The sequence below is a fragment of the Eleutherodactylus coqui genome, chromosome 13, assembly GCF_035609145.1.
Source record: "Eleutherodactylus coqui strain aEleCoq1 chromosome 13, aEleCoq1.hap1, whole genome shotgun sequence".
Classification (NCBI taxonomy): Eukaryota; Metazoa; Chordata; class Amphibia; order Anura; family Eleutherodactylidae; genus Eleutherodactylus; species Eleutherodactylus coqui.
Window position 1 is genome coordinate 30,258,883 of NC_089849.1, and position 16,216 is coordinate 30,275,098.

The 16,216-nt window shown below is 44.8% G+C and overlaps 3 protein-coding genes across 4 annotated transcripts in view; 1 reads left to right on the plus strand and 2 right to left on the minus strand.

Annotated features, from left to right (window-relative positions):
• DBF4B (DBF4B-CDC7 kinase regulatory subunit) overlaps positions 1–3,110 on the minus strand; it is a 29,253-nt gene extending 26,143 nt beyond the window's left edge. The window contains exons 1-2 of one of the 2 annotated variants that reach the window (XM_066587911.1): positions 2,750–3,110; positions 2,073–2,105 (exon numbers count right to left, since the gene is read on the minus strand). In XM_066587911.1, the coding sequence (XP_066444008.1) occupies positions 2,073–2,105; positions 2,750–2,768 (52 nt within the window). In that variant the 5' untranslated portion in view covers positions 2,769–3,110. Of the gene's footprint in view, positions 1–2,072; positions 2,106–2,600 lie in introns of both variants that reach the window. The other variant, XM_066587913.1, reaches the window with a different exon arrangement.
• CCDC43 (coiled-coil domain containing 43) lies at positions 2,910–11,847 on the plus strand. The gene is given in 7 exon segments (XM_066587915.1): positions 2,910–3,025; positions 3,028–3,099; positions 3,102–3,130; positions 6,584–6,674; positions 8,502–8,637; positions 9,339–9,391; positions 11,248–11,847. Coding segments are annotated over 7 exon segments (642 nt in total). The 5' UTR covers positions 2,910–2,952; the 3' UTR covers positions 11,436–11,847.
• A 3,912-nt stretch (positions 11,848–15,759) lies between these two features.
• Positions 15,760–16,216, minus strand: part of MEIOC (meiosis specific with coiled-coil domain) — a 44,227-nt gene continuing 43,770 nt past the window's right edge. The window contains exons 8-9 of the mRNA XM_066585916.1: positions 16,033–16,216; positions 15,760–15,951 (exon numbers count right to left, since the gene is read on the minus strand). Of these exons, the coding sequence (XP_066442013.1) occupies positions 15,809–15,951; positions 16,033–16,216 (327 nt within the window). The 3' untranslated portion in view covers positions 15,760–15,808. The remainder of the gene's footprint in view (positions 15,952–16,032) is intronic.

The window sequence follows — 16,216 nt, forward strand, 5'->3', positions numbered from 1 at the left end:
GACGCCCCCGGACTGCAGGAGAAGATCTGGCAAGTAGACTGACGGGGAAGAAATAGGCGAGTATAGAATTTTTTTTTTTACTGATAGAACCCCTTTAAAAAAAAAAAAAAAAAAAAAAAAAAAGGGACAGTCGCCACTTTTGAGCCCCATAAACTATGTTCTGGGGCTAAAAGGTGATGGGAAACGGGGAGAAAGACTACAAGTGTGTTTAACAGGGGACATTAACCGCTCAAATAGTCGTTGAAATAGTCGCTTGCGTGATTTGTTAGTGTACTTTTCTACATACTCTGTTTCCCTGAAAATAAGCCCAAACCTAATTTTTTAGGGACGCTTGAGATATAAGCCCTACCCAAGAAAAAAACAAAACAAACCAAAAAGAAATACATTACCTAGCAGGCTCGGTTCAAGTCCCTCACGCTGCTCTCCGGAGCTCAGACGCACTTCTTGTCATTCTCGGCCGCCCACAGAAGATCACTTTATAGTTTCGAGATTCATAAATTCCACCTCCAGGAAATGATGGCTCTGATTGGTTAATTGAGCGTTGGTCAGCCAATCAATGCAGTGCTCAATGAACCAATGTGATGGCTGATTAGTTCATAGAGCGCTGCACTGATTGTTTTTTTGTCTGCTGCTCCGCCAATCTAAGCCATCGTCTTGTGGAGACAGGATTTATGAATTGGTTAATCAATGCCGTAGCTCAGCGCGTTGGGGCTCCGGAGAGCAGCGGGAGGGACCTGGACCAATCCTGCTAGGTAAGTATAATAAGTCATTCCCTGAAAATAAGACCTAGTGACTTTTTTTGGGGGGGGGGGGGGATAAATTAATATAAGACAGGGTCTCATTTTCAGGGAAACAGTAGCTATTGTTCAGGTTTGCAGTTGATGAAGTGCGCGCACTCTGCAAAGCTATTGGTTAGCGGTTAAAAAACAACCATTAGGCCGTGTTCACATCTGCGTTCAGGGGTTCCCATAACGGAGCAGGAAAGGGGAATCCCTTGGCTATGCGGATCGGTCTTCTGACAGAACCAAATGGACCCCATTGACTTAATGGTGTCCGTTTGGTCTCCGCTCAGCTGTCCGGTATTTTACTAGCCAAAAAAAAAAAAAACAGTCATGAAGTACTTTTTCTTCTGCCATTTTGTGCCGGATCTGCAACAGAACCTCCGAATGAAGGTGTCCAACCCCGATGTGCGCACGGCCATACCCGTTTACAGGCAGACAAACGCTCAGTGACTATTTTTGTCAAGGTGAAACGAGGCGTCTAGTGATGGATTTGCGCTCGTCACGCGGTTGGTGGCCATCTTTTCACGGAACAACTTAAGTTTGCTTTATTGAGCAACTATTTGGATGAAAGCGGTCTATAAAGTCACCCCAACGTAACGAGCGGCCTCACCGGCCTCCGTGGCATCAGGAGGTGACCGGTCATCAGGCTTCGGCCTGTAACGTCACGCGGTCATGGCGCACATTACTCCTTCTGGATCGTCCTCCTGACAGGGATCCTAACAGCCCATTTACATGTTACAATTGTCGCTCGAACGAAAATGCGCGATAATTGTTACATGTAAACGCCAAGACCGCCCTCAGACAATTGCAAGACGCCTCATCCGAAACCACGGCGTTCTCAAACGCATGTTACAGCGCCTTTTAACGCACCCCACCATTGTGACGGCTGTTGAGGCGCTTTAAAAAACAAAAGCGCTAAAACGCGCGAAAATAGAGCAGACGCTTGAAGATTCGTTGTTCGTGCGAAGGTCTGCGAAGCGCCATTGAAGTCAATGGAGGAGTCGTACCGCAATTACGCAGCGTTTGAAACGCCGCGGTAAAAAGCGGGCAATGTGAGAGCGGCCTCAGCCATCGTGCGCTTTTTGTTAGTCGCTGCCCGTTCGCTCGCTTCTTGTTACGCTCTGCGTTTCCCATAGAACGTAAAGCGCTTAGTGAGGACAGCGATTCTGAGCGGCGATCCGCCCGTGTAAACAGGCTGCCGTAGCGGTGACATCAGCGCTTGTTTAAATACGTCATTCGTCCCGTGTAAACGGGGCATAAATCACGTAGCGGCGATGGAGGAATACATACCAGACGGCACAGGGCTCGGCGCTGCCATGACACCTAGAAGAGAGAAGATCCACAAACATTAATGTCTAGTTATCTACATGGCGTCAAATCAACGCCGCCATAACATCAGCCCGCCGTATAAGTGACTGAGCGAGCGCGGTTAAGACCGAACGAGCCAACGGCGATTTTTACGCGGCAAAAATGAACGAAAATCAAACTGTACTCATTTGGTCTAAACGTGAGCTAACGAGTATCGGTCACTTTCGCTCGTTGGAACGATATCCATTCCGTCTACAAGTACCCCGACGGTCGCTTTCCAAGCGCGCTATATCACTACGGACACCGTGGCGGTATTGCGTACGAGAACAAAGCCGCCCATCGCAGCGCTGGGGAGTAAATACGTCCTATTTTACAGGTATAAGAGCCATAGACAAGGCCGCACCGCACGCTTTTTATAACATATCTACGGAAGGGGCAGACCTCCTCCGGTCATAGACTACACCGGCCACCATCCCACACGTCAACCGGCCTCTAAGATCACGGAATTACCTCAGATGTGAGCAGAAAGTTTTGGGACACTACAACTCCCAGCAGCCTCTAATACTATAATAAGCAAGTAGACCCACTGGGAAATGTAGTCCTACTGCAGCTCCCTATGCCGCCCGTGCTCCGACTCCCTCCCCGCAGCCGCCTCTCACCGCTCTTTCTGCTCCGCATCAATCTCTTTCTACCTAGCACAGCTTTTTTAAACAGCAGTCACTCCCGCCTGAGAATAACAGGAACGGCGAGCCGGGAGGACCAAACTAGTGTGCAGAGCGGAACCAAAAAAACTCGCGCATGCGCAGTGGATTTCGCCGCCGCATAGCTCCTCCTTTGGTAGGAGCTCCAGCCCGGATGAAAGATGGCGGCGCCCAGCGAGCAGGTGGTAGCCGGTGATTTTGGGGTATGGTTGGACGAGAGGCTGGAGGCTTTGGGGATGATCCGGAGGTGTACCCGGCGTATATCAAGGGGGTCCTGCGAGAGGAGGACAACCCCGAGGAGAGGGACGAGCGCTTAGAGGCATCCTGTCCGCCTTCCTGGTGAGTGAAGCAGCGGCTGGCAACTCTCAGCTGTTGGGAGTAGTAGTAGTAGTTGCGGCAGCAGCGCATGGCATGCTGGGGGTGCAATTCTTCTCTTTCCCCCCGTAGCTGCACTCGTCCTGCTAGGAACCTTATTAGGAAGCACTGTGCGCTGGCCCCTCCCTAGCTCTCGTGGAACTACAAGTCCCAGCATGCTTTGTGTCCCTGGTGACTGCACAGTTGGGTTCTGGCTGGGGGTCTCTGATTTAGGTCTGGGGGTGACGCCAACTTGGTGCTGGAGTTTCCTTCTTCCTGGAAGGAGAGATGATCTGCATACCTAATTTCCCAGGGAGCATTGCATGACCTCCAAGGACTCGTTCACACGGGCGTTTGTTATATGGGGCTGTTAAAAAACCGCCTTCCACCGTGTTGGTACTTGGGTGCTACATGCGTTTTTGCTGTGTTTGTGCGTCTTCTTGTGACTTTTTCATTTTCACATGTGCGCAACCCCCCCCCCTCCCCCCCCCCCCCCCCCCGTAAGCACGCGAGTCATGTCAGTTTGGACGCACATATTGAAAAAAAAATGCAGTGTGTGTTTTTTTGCTTCTTTTTTTAATGTTTGTTGCGCATGTCTGAATGGCCCAAAAATAAAATCATTTGGCTTCTAGGACTGCGTATTACACTGGTGTAAAATACACAGATAATCCGCAGCCCCCTCATGCCTGTGTGAGCGAGCCCTTAGCCCTTCTACGATGGGGCTGATCCACATGTCGATCTGGTGTCAAGAAGTAACGCGCCACTAGTGTTTTATTTCTGCACACAGATTTGAAGTCTACGTTTGGGGGGAAAAGCCCAGTTGCGGAGGTTATGGCGCTGATTCCCATTTAAGTGAATGCAACACATTCGCACGGGTTTTGCTGGGGATTCGATACGGATTCTGCCTCAAATCCGCCACATAATGGGGACTAATACCCCCTACCGCTGCTTTGGGATCTCCATACGAAGAAACGATACATTCATGTTCGGCCTCCTTAATCTGCGCTACGTAGTTTTGGTTTCCTGCTCTGTTATGTGAGAATACGCCCCCCACTGGACAAAGAGATCCGTCTTATAATGGAACCGAATGGACCCCGTTGAGTATAATGGGGTCCGTTCAGTTTCCGTCGGGCGTTTTACAGGACCAATAACACTGCGGGCCACCATAGCAGATTCTCAGCTGGTTCAGCTATGGGAAGTGTCTGCAGTTAGCGCCCCCCCCCCCCCCCCCCCCCCCCCCCCCATATTCGCTCCCTGCTGCGACTGCCTGGGGGTACATTTGAGTAGCAATCACATGTGCAGCTGTAAATGTTTAATTCTTACCCGGCAACAAGGTGAAGGGATCAGATACACCTTACAGGCGTCCAACCGTTTCTCGGTATCTCCTTAAAGATGTTGGAATAGCCCTTTAACCCCTTAGTGACAATGCCTGTTTGCGCCTTAAGGACCAACTAATTTTTCTGTTTTTTTTTTATTGTTGCGCTCCAGGAGCCACAACCCTTTTTTTTTTTTCGTGGACAAGTACTTTTTAATTGCATCATTTTGGGGTACATATAATATATTGTGTAACTTTTATTATTTTTTTCCCTAGGGGGATTGGGGAAGAAAATAAGTTTTGCCATTTGCTTTTTGGATTTTTTTTTTTTGTACACAAAAAACCTTTTTTTAAATATATTTATTTATTTTTAGATTAACTTTTGTGTTATGATTCTGGGAAAGCAGCAACATTTTTTTTTATTTTTGTCCCACCAGGGGACTTGATTATTAGCATCAGCATCTTTCAGCACTCTCCTAATACACTACTATACTTCAGTATAGCAGCATATTAGAAACCCTATGAGGCTCAGCCAAAGTCAGAGCCTCATAGGCCACCATAACTGGCAGACCCAGAGGCTATATTCAAGCCTCCTGCAGCCACAGCAACCGATCAGGACCCTGCGATCACGGGGGTCTGATGGGTGATGGAGCAAGCTCCTCCCTTTGTCAGCCTTTTACATGCCACAGTTGCACTGATAGCGGTGTGTAAAAGGTTAAACACCAGGGATTGAAGGTTTTTTTTCGGTGCACACCATTAGAGTAAGTGTCAGGCTGTTATCCGACAGCCAAGCATCCACGGCAAGCTTTCAGTGCAGCCACCGTCCAAAGACGGCGCTGTAGAATAAAGCCCCTTAACTGCTGCAATCAAAAGACATATGGGCGGTCCTTCAGGGGTTAAACTTAGAATTGACAATGAGGCTACAAGGATCTGAGTTCTCTCATGTATCCATATTGGTTAGCGGTGATCATCGGAGAAAAAACAAGACATCAACTGTGTGTGAAGTCACTATTGTCCTTTTTCTGAAGCGCCAGCTCAGTGTTAACTTTATTAATAGTGCAAAGTAGAACAAAGAAATGTGTAGTGGTCCAATCACAGGAGACGGCACCCTAGTTGCACCTTACAGCAGTAGCAAATCCTTACAAAAGTTCAATACTGACAAATGAATAGATGTGTCGTGTGCATGCATTAACTGCATTGACACAAGTAAGGGTGCTTTTACACGGTCTGTTGGGCGCGGATACCCAGTAGGTCGTCCCAGCAATAATCGTTCCTGAGCTTTTACACAATAACGAGCATCGCTAGTGAGTTGGAGGCGGGGCAGGCCGGGGATCGTTCCAGCCTACCCGCCTCTGTTCACAGTAAGCACACAGCTGTTCATAAGCAAACAACCTCCTGTGCATGCGGAAACTGTATGACAAATGAGAAGCGAACAAATTCTTGTTCATCGTTCACTCGGGGCGTGCCTTTACACAGAATGATAATCGTTCAGATTCTTGCTGGATCGCGGGAAACCAATCCATTATTGGCCTGTGTAAAAGGGTTTTAAGAAATACAGATACAATGACTAAATCTGGTCTCCAGAAACCGCTCAAGCCACCACTTAACAGGGGCAAATGAGTCCAGTATACGCCGCTTTATCAAGCTTCGGACTAAACTGTATTAACCCCTGTAAGTGTAACATGGCTCATTTAATACTTTCGCAAAGGGATATTCTGGTTCTGATAAAGTTTAATTGAAGTATTGGAAAATTGTATGACTTTAAAGTCCTGGGACAAATCCAGGAGGGGGGTGGATATAGTCTACGCCAATTCTTAGATAACCCAATGCACGTTGAGCATGGCTAGTACGTCAGTAGTCTAAGACACAACAGGCTGCTGGCCAATCCAAAAGCAGTAAGCAGTGTGCGACTAAAGATGGGCATAGGAGCATTGCAGTCAGCTTGGAACACTGCAGAGAGGGCCATGGCCACTGCATGCGTCCGCCCCATCCATGGCAGCCAATGTCGCATGCGGTTACAGCATTGCGGAGCTGTCTTTCTGACATTTTCTGTTCCACATTAGAGGTTACCCTTCCTGTATTGCAGTGCTATAGACTAGATAATATCGGCTTTTCATCTACAGGAGGAAGACTCCATAGAAGACGTCTGTCTAGAAATAGTCACCAAGTGGTGTGAAGCCGAGAAGGCAACCAGAGCCCAGGCTAAAGCAGAAGGTAACCTTCCATACACGACTCTTTGCCCGAAAGGCCGTAGTCTGACAGCCAAGTACGCGGCGTTGCACCCAAGAATCTTGGGTACAACTCGCATTGGACAGGACACGGACACAGTGTGTAGTGTACATTGCATGTCTATATTTGATCCATGAATCGGACATGCTGGTTGTGTTCTCGATGGTCCGTGGGGGGAAGGGGGGAGCTCATGTGAATAATCTAACTGGCTATAATGTGCTGTCCATGATATATAGACAGGAAAATCAGCCATCTGAATGGGCCCTTGGTCTCTTCAGAGGAACCACTTCTATCACGATTTAGAGGGGTTGTCCTATCATAGCAAGTTATCGCCTATCCACAGGGTAGGGGATAACTTTCTGATCGGTTGGGGACCTAACGCTGGCACCTCCACCGCTCCCGAGACTGCTGCCCCATGTGTGGGCAGCGGAGGATGTGCATGAGCAACACTATCTCTGGCAGTCCCGTGGAGGTGTGCATACATGTCCTCTGCTGCCCACAAATAGGAACGTTCTGGAGCTGCTGTCTCTGGATCATTGGGGGTCCGACTGCCAAGACCCCCATGATCAGCAGGTTTTCCCTTGCTCTGTGGATAGTTTTCAGTGAGCGTAATGCTCCGTTTAAATACCTGATAATGCAGACATTAGGTTGTCCAGCAGGCGGCAGGAGCAGTATCTCACTGCCTGTTGTGCATCACTTAATCTTAACCATAACGTCTGTTGAAATCTGCAGTTTGACAGTGGCCGATGCATCGACGGACAGGGCAGTCCAGTTGTATGACGCCCAAAGCGTCCTCCCATCGTTGAATGCACATTTGTGCAGCTGGAGCTTCTTAACCCCTTAAGGATCAATCGCTGTAAATTTATGGCGCTTGCTCCTAGGCTTTAATTCCACTTGGTCGCAGAAATATAGCACAAGATTAAAGCCACTGCTTCTGCAATCAAGCAGAAGCAGGTCGGGTTGTCAGCTGTTAGTCACAGCTAAGAAGCAGAAGAGAGAAGCGGTTTTTAACCACTTCTGCTCTCTCCTTTCCCTGTTTACATAGCGCTCAATGAGCGCTATGTGCTAAGAAGTGGAAGGGTTTCTTCCATTATGTGAGCTGGCAGTCACATGACCACCAGGATTCCCTGTTACAGCAGAGCTGCAGGGCCCCAGCAGACCCTGATCAGCTCTGCCAGTGACTATTGTCACTGCAGGGGGATGTTTTCCCCTTAACTGGGGCTCCTATGGATGCCCCAGCTACAGTGGAAAAGTTTAAAAAAAAACCAAACAAAACATGTGAATGTTCCCCAGAGGTCTTGTATGACATCATGGTGGGACATAGATGGATAGTAAAAAATAATTACATAAATAAGTAAAATTTAAGTTACAGAATAAAATAAAAAGCTATACATACTAAGAAAATAACCTGAAGCCGTCGCCGTATGCGCCCTGTAATCCTGAACCATACATATTGTATGTAAAAATGTAACAAAATGAGGAACCTGTTCCCATACTTTATTTGAGCGTAAATATAGTAATTAAAAAAAACAAACTATAAATATAATTTTTTTTTTACATTTTTGCCCCCAATAAAACTAAAAAACGGGAAAAAAAAGATATGAAATAATAGCGCTATATATCATGGGGAAAAAAATGCAGCAAAAATGATTTTGGTAGCTGAAGGTGAAATCCTTAAAAAGGGTCTGGTCCTTAAGGTTCAAAACTGCGCGGTCCTTAAGGGGTTAAAAAGCTTAGTGTTTTTGCATGGCTCGGTTATGACCATTACTAGTGTGTTCTTACTGTTCATCTTCTGGTTTCCTGTCTGTTTAGATGAGGTGGAAGCTCTCGCCAGCATGATAGAGAAGCAGGCACAAATCGTGGTGAAGCCCAAGGAAGTGTCAGGAGAAGAGCAGCGGAGGAAGGCCGCCCTGCTGGCGCAGTACGCCAATGTCACCGATGATGAGGAATATCCTTTATATGCACCGCAACAATGTGTCTATATAGTAGGATGGACGAGAATGAGAAGGCAACAGGTTACAAATTAAAGTAGACAATTGGGTCTGGGGAGAAAGAGAAAGGCCGCCTGCACACGGCCGGGTCGGATTCTGCATGCAGGATGCCACAGTGGAATCCGACCCTGTGCCCGGCCGGTGACCCCTGCGTACCTGTCCGGATTCAGTATTGCGGATGACGCGAATTCCACGGCCCTGTTGCAGCTAACACGGTCATGGATTGGATGGCTTCCCTTGACTTCAATGGAAGCTGTCCGCGCTAAAATAGAACATGCTGCAATTTTTCCTCCGTGAGCGGAAAACCTCAATGGGTTTCCGCTTGTGGACATGGAAAACCTATTTTCAATAGCCTTTTTATGGGCGGTATTTGCTGTGAGGCTGCAGGGATGGAACAATGTGTTTTTGCTAGACTGGCCCTTAAAGTGTTCATATCGATGCTGAATATGACTTTGAAATGGTCAGAACTGTAAAATCGTAGCAAATGTATCCTCTCTGACCCCGGGGTAATGGTAAAGGAGACTACAAGGCATCCCAGCCCCGGGGTAATGGTAAAGGAGACTACAAGGCATCCCAGCACTTCTAAGCTTTACATCGTGTCCTTTTCCTCTGTATGTCATTCGTTAATTACACCAGTTCTTTCCTTAATTAATGATACTGCAGGTGAAGAAGAGGACGCTGCCAGCTCTGCTGCCCAGAACCCAGAGAAATGTATCCTGATTTTATACCTTTTTAGAACTATTACTATGATAATATAGGAACAAAGAAAAGGTTTCCTGTAGATAAGAGCACAAATGTTACGTGCGGCGACGAGTCCCTTCAGCCCAACTACTCCTACGAATGAAAACCAAGTTGCAGATTCCTCCGCTTGTAATAACCCTCGCCTCTTAAAGGGGCTTTCCGTGGAAATACTATTGATAACCTATTATCAGGGTAGGTCATCAATAGTAGATCGTCCAGGATCCGTCACTAGGGACGCCGACCGATCAGCTGTGCGGGCGCAAGCTGTCAGCACAATAACAGAGGTAGGCGAGGAAGCCTCCGCACCGACCTCTGTGTAGTGGCCGGCGCTTGTAACTGCAGGCACGGCTCTCATTGATTTCAAGCGCCAAATACACAGAGGTCGCAGCGGAAGTCTCTGCTGACCTCCGTATAGTTGCCGGTACTTGTAACTGCAGCCACGGCTCCCACTGATTTCATGTGTTATTGCGGCGCTGTCAGCATGCGCCCGCACAGCTGATTTATTGGGGTCACGAGCGGCGTTGGGTCCCCATTAACCAGTTATCTCCTATCCTGTGCAGTGGGGGTAACTTGTTTTCATAGCATAATTTCTTTAAACTTGAGTCTGTTTGAGCAAAATGCGCCAAACCTCATATGAGATAAGTTTAAGAAATTTAGCGTATTCTAGGCTGCCTTTAAGGTAGAAAATAAAATCTGCGCCTGCTATGAGCAGACACAGATCTGCAATATTTCTGACTTAAAACTTGGGCTGCATTCACACGAGCAAGTGTGATATCGGGCCGAGAAACCCAGCTCGATATCGCGCTTGTCAACGTCCATTTTACCTGCGTATGTCACCTTTTTTTTTCATGCAAAGATGCCTTGTATCACTTCTGTGAAGTTGCGATCCTCTGGCGCCTGTCATGCGCTTCTGAGGATCAGCAAGTGTTCCCATTGATTTCAATGGGAAACCTCATATCGCACGGCATGCGATTAGCTTGACAATCCCACTGAAAAAAATGGGCGATGCTTTCTGACGAACATGAAAAAACGGGACACGCAGCAATTTTTTTTTTTTTTTAACCTCAGTGGTGCTGTGAGGAAAGGTGAAAACCATCGCTCATATGTATGACTCCAATCAAAAGAATGGAGTTTGTTTGCGTGCGTTTTCTGCTTGTGAATGTAGCATCCAAGTGGTTGTACCCAAAATGGCTTTTATTATCTATTCACAGGATAGATAGTTCTGATTGGGGGTTCACTGCAGAGACAACTCTCTCCCCCCCTCCCCCCCCCCCCCTCACTCTAAGAATAGTGGTTCTGTGTCCCCCTCTTGTCACTGTGGGATTGTTGTATCCCCCCTGCAGGGATGTGGGGATTGAATGGAGTACTGGTCACACATATATGGTGCTGCTCTTCATTTCAACAGGGCTGACGGTGATGACCAGAGTACAAGCGCTTGGCTGTCTCTAGTAGTTTCATTGAAAAGTACCGTTGTGCATGTAAACTGCCGCTCTATTCGTTCTCCCTGCTGGAGGTGCAGTGAGGAGAAGGGATGGGAACATGGGGCCCTTTCTTAGGATTGGCGAGGGTCTTAGAGGTAAGTTGTTCTTGATGCAACTCCTTTAATAAACCTGGCCGATCACTGCTGGCCATGCTCCCCCCGCCTGCTAAACCTCACCCCTTTTTAAAAGTGGCAAATAGAATAAAAGTTATAGACTTTAGTATAAAAGTGGCATGAGCCAAGATTTGTGAAATTTTTTTTTTGCCAAAATTCTGCCCCAAAGCCCTTGATAAATTCCCCCAATAGCACTAACACAGATGATTACAGACCTTTAACAAAAATTCAGCACTTTTCAAGAACACCAATCTGGATGATCTTATAAATGCCAGGAAACACGAACGCGATGCAATGAAGGAGGCATCTCAAAAGAAGAAAGAGCAGGATAAGCAGCAACGGGAGAAAGATAAACAAGCCAAGCAGGATCGAAAAGAAAAGGAGAAGAAACGCACACAAAAGGGAGAGCGCAAGCGATAATTCACCTGTATGATAGACGTTGCCTCGGTCGTGGTGCATAAACTAGACTGGACATATGTAACACAATTCAAGGTCCTTCCATTGAACGCATTCAGCAGCAAGAAGCGAGTTCAGGTCTAATTTTCGACGGTTCTAACTTCCGATTGAGAATAACTGGTGTAACCAACATAGCTGAGAGACACGTAAGGCAGTAGATGCCAAGTAACGCCATAACAGCGATGACATGGAACTGCTGCTGTACTTACCCGCTCTTGGCAAGACTATTTGGTGCATGAACAATACAGCTTTCATCTCACAGGATGGGTGGAGGGTAGACATATTTAATGGTGGGCTCTTCTTTGCACTGAAAATATATTTATACATTTGTAAACCACATAAAATAAATAATGCCCGGCACGCCGACCTTTGTAAAGACGCGGAGCGGTTATTTTGGTGATGCCTATGATGTGTACAACATTTTACATAATGTCTAGAAGAATGGAAGAACTTTAAATTATTGGATTTGTAGACCTGCTGAAGGCTGGGTGGTTGGCGGTATCTTTCAGTTGCCAAATACTCAATGGGAATTTGTTTGCTAGTCGGAAATGGTAATGGCACTAGGGGTGAGTTCACACGTCACGGTTTTGCTGTGGAATTTTGGGTGCCTGGTTGTTGCTAAAATTCCACAAGAATGTACAGTACAATGTAAGTGAATGAGGTTTTAATAAACTGTTCACTTACAACTGAAAGGTCCGCCACAGAAGAGTCATGGTGTGGATTTTGCTGAATTTATGGCGGAAATGATGCAGATTTTTACAGCGGAATTCATTTACTGCAAAGCAATAAGTGACTACCATGATCCTAACCTGTATTGAAATACTGGCATGGATTTTAATGGCAATGACCTTTTAAGGAGAGCTTTATGAAATGGTCTTTTTAAAAAAAAAAATTTAGTACATAGCAGCCAATCAAAGCACATGTTTAACTTCTGGTTGCTATGAGCAAGAGGCCATTTTCATAATCCCCCTCCTATTCCAAACATCTTTTGTCAGAAGGTCACCATCCATGAGATTGTCACTTGGTCTCTGTGAAATAGACATTTTCGGCCACTTTAGATTGTCTACAGATTCTACTAAGTAAGGGCGACTACCAACTAGCGTTTTTTTCCAATTGTCAATGGGACTTCCTAATGTTAAAGATGCAACGCAACTTTGCGTTTTTAACATTAGAAAGTCCCATTGACAATTGGAAAAAAAATATTTAATCGACCTCCAATCTGCAAGAAAAAACTTTTCTTTTTTTAGCAATTCTTAAAAGTAAAGACAACACGCTACACTGCGGTTAACATTTGCATTTTTATTTTGTTTTAGATTAAACATGCCATAAGCCATACAAGGCACAACCAGTGCAGCACTCTTCTATAACATAACTTGTTTGTGCATTGATCCATAGAAACCAGAGTACATCTTATACTATCTAATGAAAACGTCATATTTATGAAACTATGATTGAATCAAGTTAGGAGTGTAGGGCTTCCTTTCTGATCTCCATCTACAGCTGTATATGCCGAAGTCTGTGTTACAAGCCTTGACTTGGCAATGCTCTGCCCTGTTCAGAAATTAGCTCTATTTGCATTGGCGTTATCGTCTGAGCATTTTGCTCCCGTTACACAACAGAAATGTGTAGCAACTTTAGACCGAAGTCCTGCTAACAAAATATGTTAAAAGCTACAACCGGTTTATCAACTGCGTTACACTGAAAAAAAACAAACCTCATGACAACTTTCTAAATCCAGAAAAAAAAAATCTTTAAATGAGTGGTCTGTCTTCAGACGTCTTAAATGTTCTATACTTATCAGGTGGGCGCTGGAAACACTGCAAAGAAGTTGGTGCATGATCTTATAATTGACGTCTATTAAGTTGTAGTGTAACCTATGGCCTGAATTTAACAACCACAGCTTCATCCTGGTGTAACTCAGGTTTAGCTAAGGACTAGTTTACACTTGGTGCTTTACTGCTTCTGAACCCTGTGTTTTCTGACAGCAACAGCCAAACGGGGGCCACCCAGAGCCATGTGTTTTCTAGCAGTTGTACTACAGCCATCGATGCATTAACAGTAGTCTTTGCTAAGGCTTTCGCATTGCAGTAACAATGTGGTTTTGCGCTGTACCACCAGGTGTAAACATGGTCTTAAGAAGAAATGGATACGAGACCATCCCATTAAATTGATGCATATCGCTAGGATTTACGATCGCTTCATGTTTAGTGGGGTCTGTCTTCTGGGTCCCCGCATATTCTAAGAATGAAGAGGCCATAGCGGTGGTTCTTTATGGTGGTCCTTTTACAGTCTCTTCCTACACACAAAGAGTTGCCTCTATTGAATGGCGATGGCTGCTGATCCTTGCACAGTTGGTGATTAGGGGCATGCCTGTATACAAGAAAAGCCTAGGGGAGCAGCAGTGAATTGAGGCCCTGGCATCCTCAGGTTTAGTGGGGTCCCTGAAGTCTAGCCCTGACCGATCATAAAGCGTTGCAATGTTTTAGCGATATGCCATAGCTTTACAAGATGAGAATACACAGTTAAGCTAACATCAGGGTTAGAAGCGGTTGTCAAAACGTAGAGATCCTCTTGGTGATATTCTGCACCAAGGGATAATAAATCAATATTTCTGCATGCCCATTAAGGATTATAAGATAGAATTTTGATTCCTTGGTAAATTAAAAACCGATAAAATGCACCATTCATTGCATACAATATATAGCATGGTTTGCTAAATCAACATTACTGTATAATCAGTCATCTAAAATGGGTTTCAAAGAATATTTCTAAGCAAACAACTTTTGTTTTATGAATGTGAAAGAATAAATACTCTGATCCTTTATATACTTCTCTGATGGATCGCCATTTGTGGGCTTGGGTCCATGTACACAGATGATTAAACTTCCAGTCATGGAACATCTGAGAAATATGACGTTTTTCATATTACAAACCAGTGGAATATTTGACTGCTGCAACCAATCAAATTCCAGCTGTTTAAAATGTCCCATGAAAAATATTGTTTCTAGTTAAATCCAGCTCAGAATTAGATATAATTATATACATTTTTTTATTTATGCTTAGAATAAAAATGTTTCTATCTGCAGATAATCCAGGACTGTTAATTGACACAAAGAGGGTCTCTAATCTTTCTCATAGTCCAACATTAATGTCCTGGAATACTTGGGGGCAGAAACAGCAGGAGGCGCTATCCTAACGTTAATCCTGGCATATCTAGGGATAGAAAAGTCTTTTAATAAGTGGATATACAAAAAACTGTAAAACTACAGGCTGCATTTAACTGGAAACAATATTTTTGTGTGAAGACTTTTAAGTGCATGGTAGGAAATAAATGATCTGACTGCATATCTGCAATAATTAAGATATGTAAACCCCAAGTACAGTATTGTGGCTACATGAACTGACTGACATCTGCACCGGAAGCTTAGCTAGGAAAAACTCTCTGCCCAATAGAAAATCATCTGGACTTTAAACTAATACTCTAAACTAATAAGTTTTTCAATGTTTAGGGAAGCTTACATTAAAAAAAAAATACAGAAAAAACTGGAATACATGCCAGAGTTTAATGGCAGAGAGAAACCAAGCCATATGAATTCTAAACTAGACTGCTTAATGCAAAGGTTTCTTAGTATAGCTGCATCATTGCAGCCAATTTAATATCAAATGGGGATAAAGTGGTTTCATTTACTTTAAAAGTTCACAGTAGTTATGTTTTAATATACTTAATTATGGGGGGGGGGGGGGGGAACTTCCTTTAAAGCAAACTAACAAGTTGTTTTGGTGCATCTTGATAAATTAATTTAACTTAAAAGAACAGACGATAAAAGGTGAACTCCGCACCTTAAGTCTTGTGTGGACTCCTAATGAACCCCTCTGTCTTCCTAGTGAATCAGATGCCTAGTTCCACTACTATATGTCACCTCCTTCAATAGCAGTGAGGCATAATATGTCCAGGTCAGAGGACATATAGTGGAAGACAGTGGTTACAGAAAAATTCTGTTCACATCTTGCTTCTTCCCTACAGTGTAAATATCAGAATATGCTGTCGACACTGCTCTATTTTTTTTCTAGTTTCAATGGCAGGTAATGAACAACGTATATAACTGTATGGCATAGAATTGCATACATCCATATGTTTGGTATAAATGTTATCATTACCAGATGTATATGGCAAAAGAAAGAGGAAAAAAAAAAAGATGTGAGCAGGGTCTATATGGAACACTCAATACAGTGGGAGGGAGGAGCACCAGGAGTCCACGCAAAACACTGATCTTGACATGTGCCAGTCTTTAACTTAATCAAGATGCTCAATTCTGATCATGAGACTTCCCAATACTTTACTGCAGCCGTCCCCCTTCTCCAGTACTTTGTGTAGGTGTTGACTTAGGCTGAGTCATCTGCATAGCACACCACAACGCTGTTCTAGCCTTACGTGTTGCTAAAGCCATTTCTCTAATTGAAGAGGCAAGGATGAAGACATCTGTAATGAGAGAAAGAAAGAAAACTGCTGTTTGGATTCTGGATTACTAGATATTAAGAGTTTCCTCATTTTTTTTTTTACCTCTGTCATCATTATGGTGAGATCTCCCATGCTTTTGTTTATGATTTGATGTATTCATAATCTCATTTTTGCGTTGGGCTTGAACATTGTGAATAGCTTCTAAATGACGGTCGAGCGCAGTGGAGATGTTTGCATGCAGAGGTGAGCTCCGAAAGCGTTCCATTTTACTCAGCAGAGTTACCAC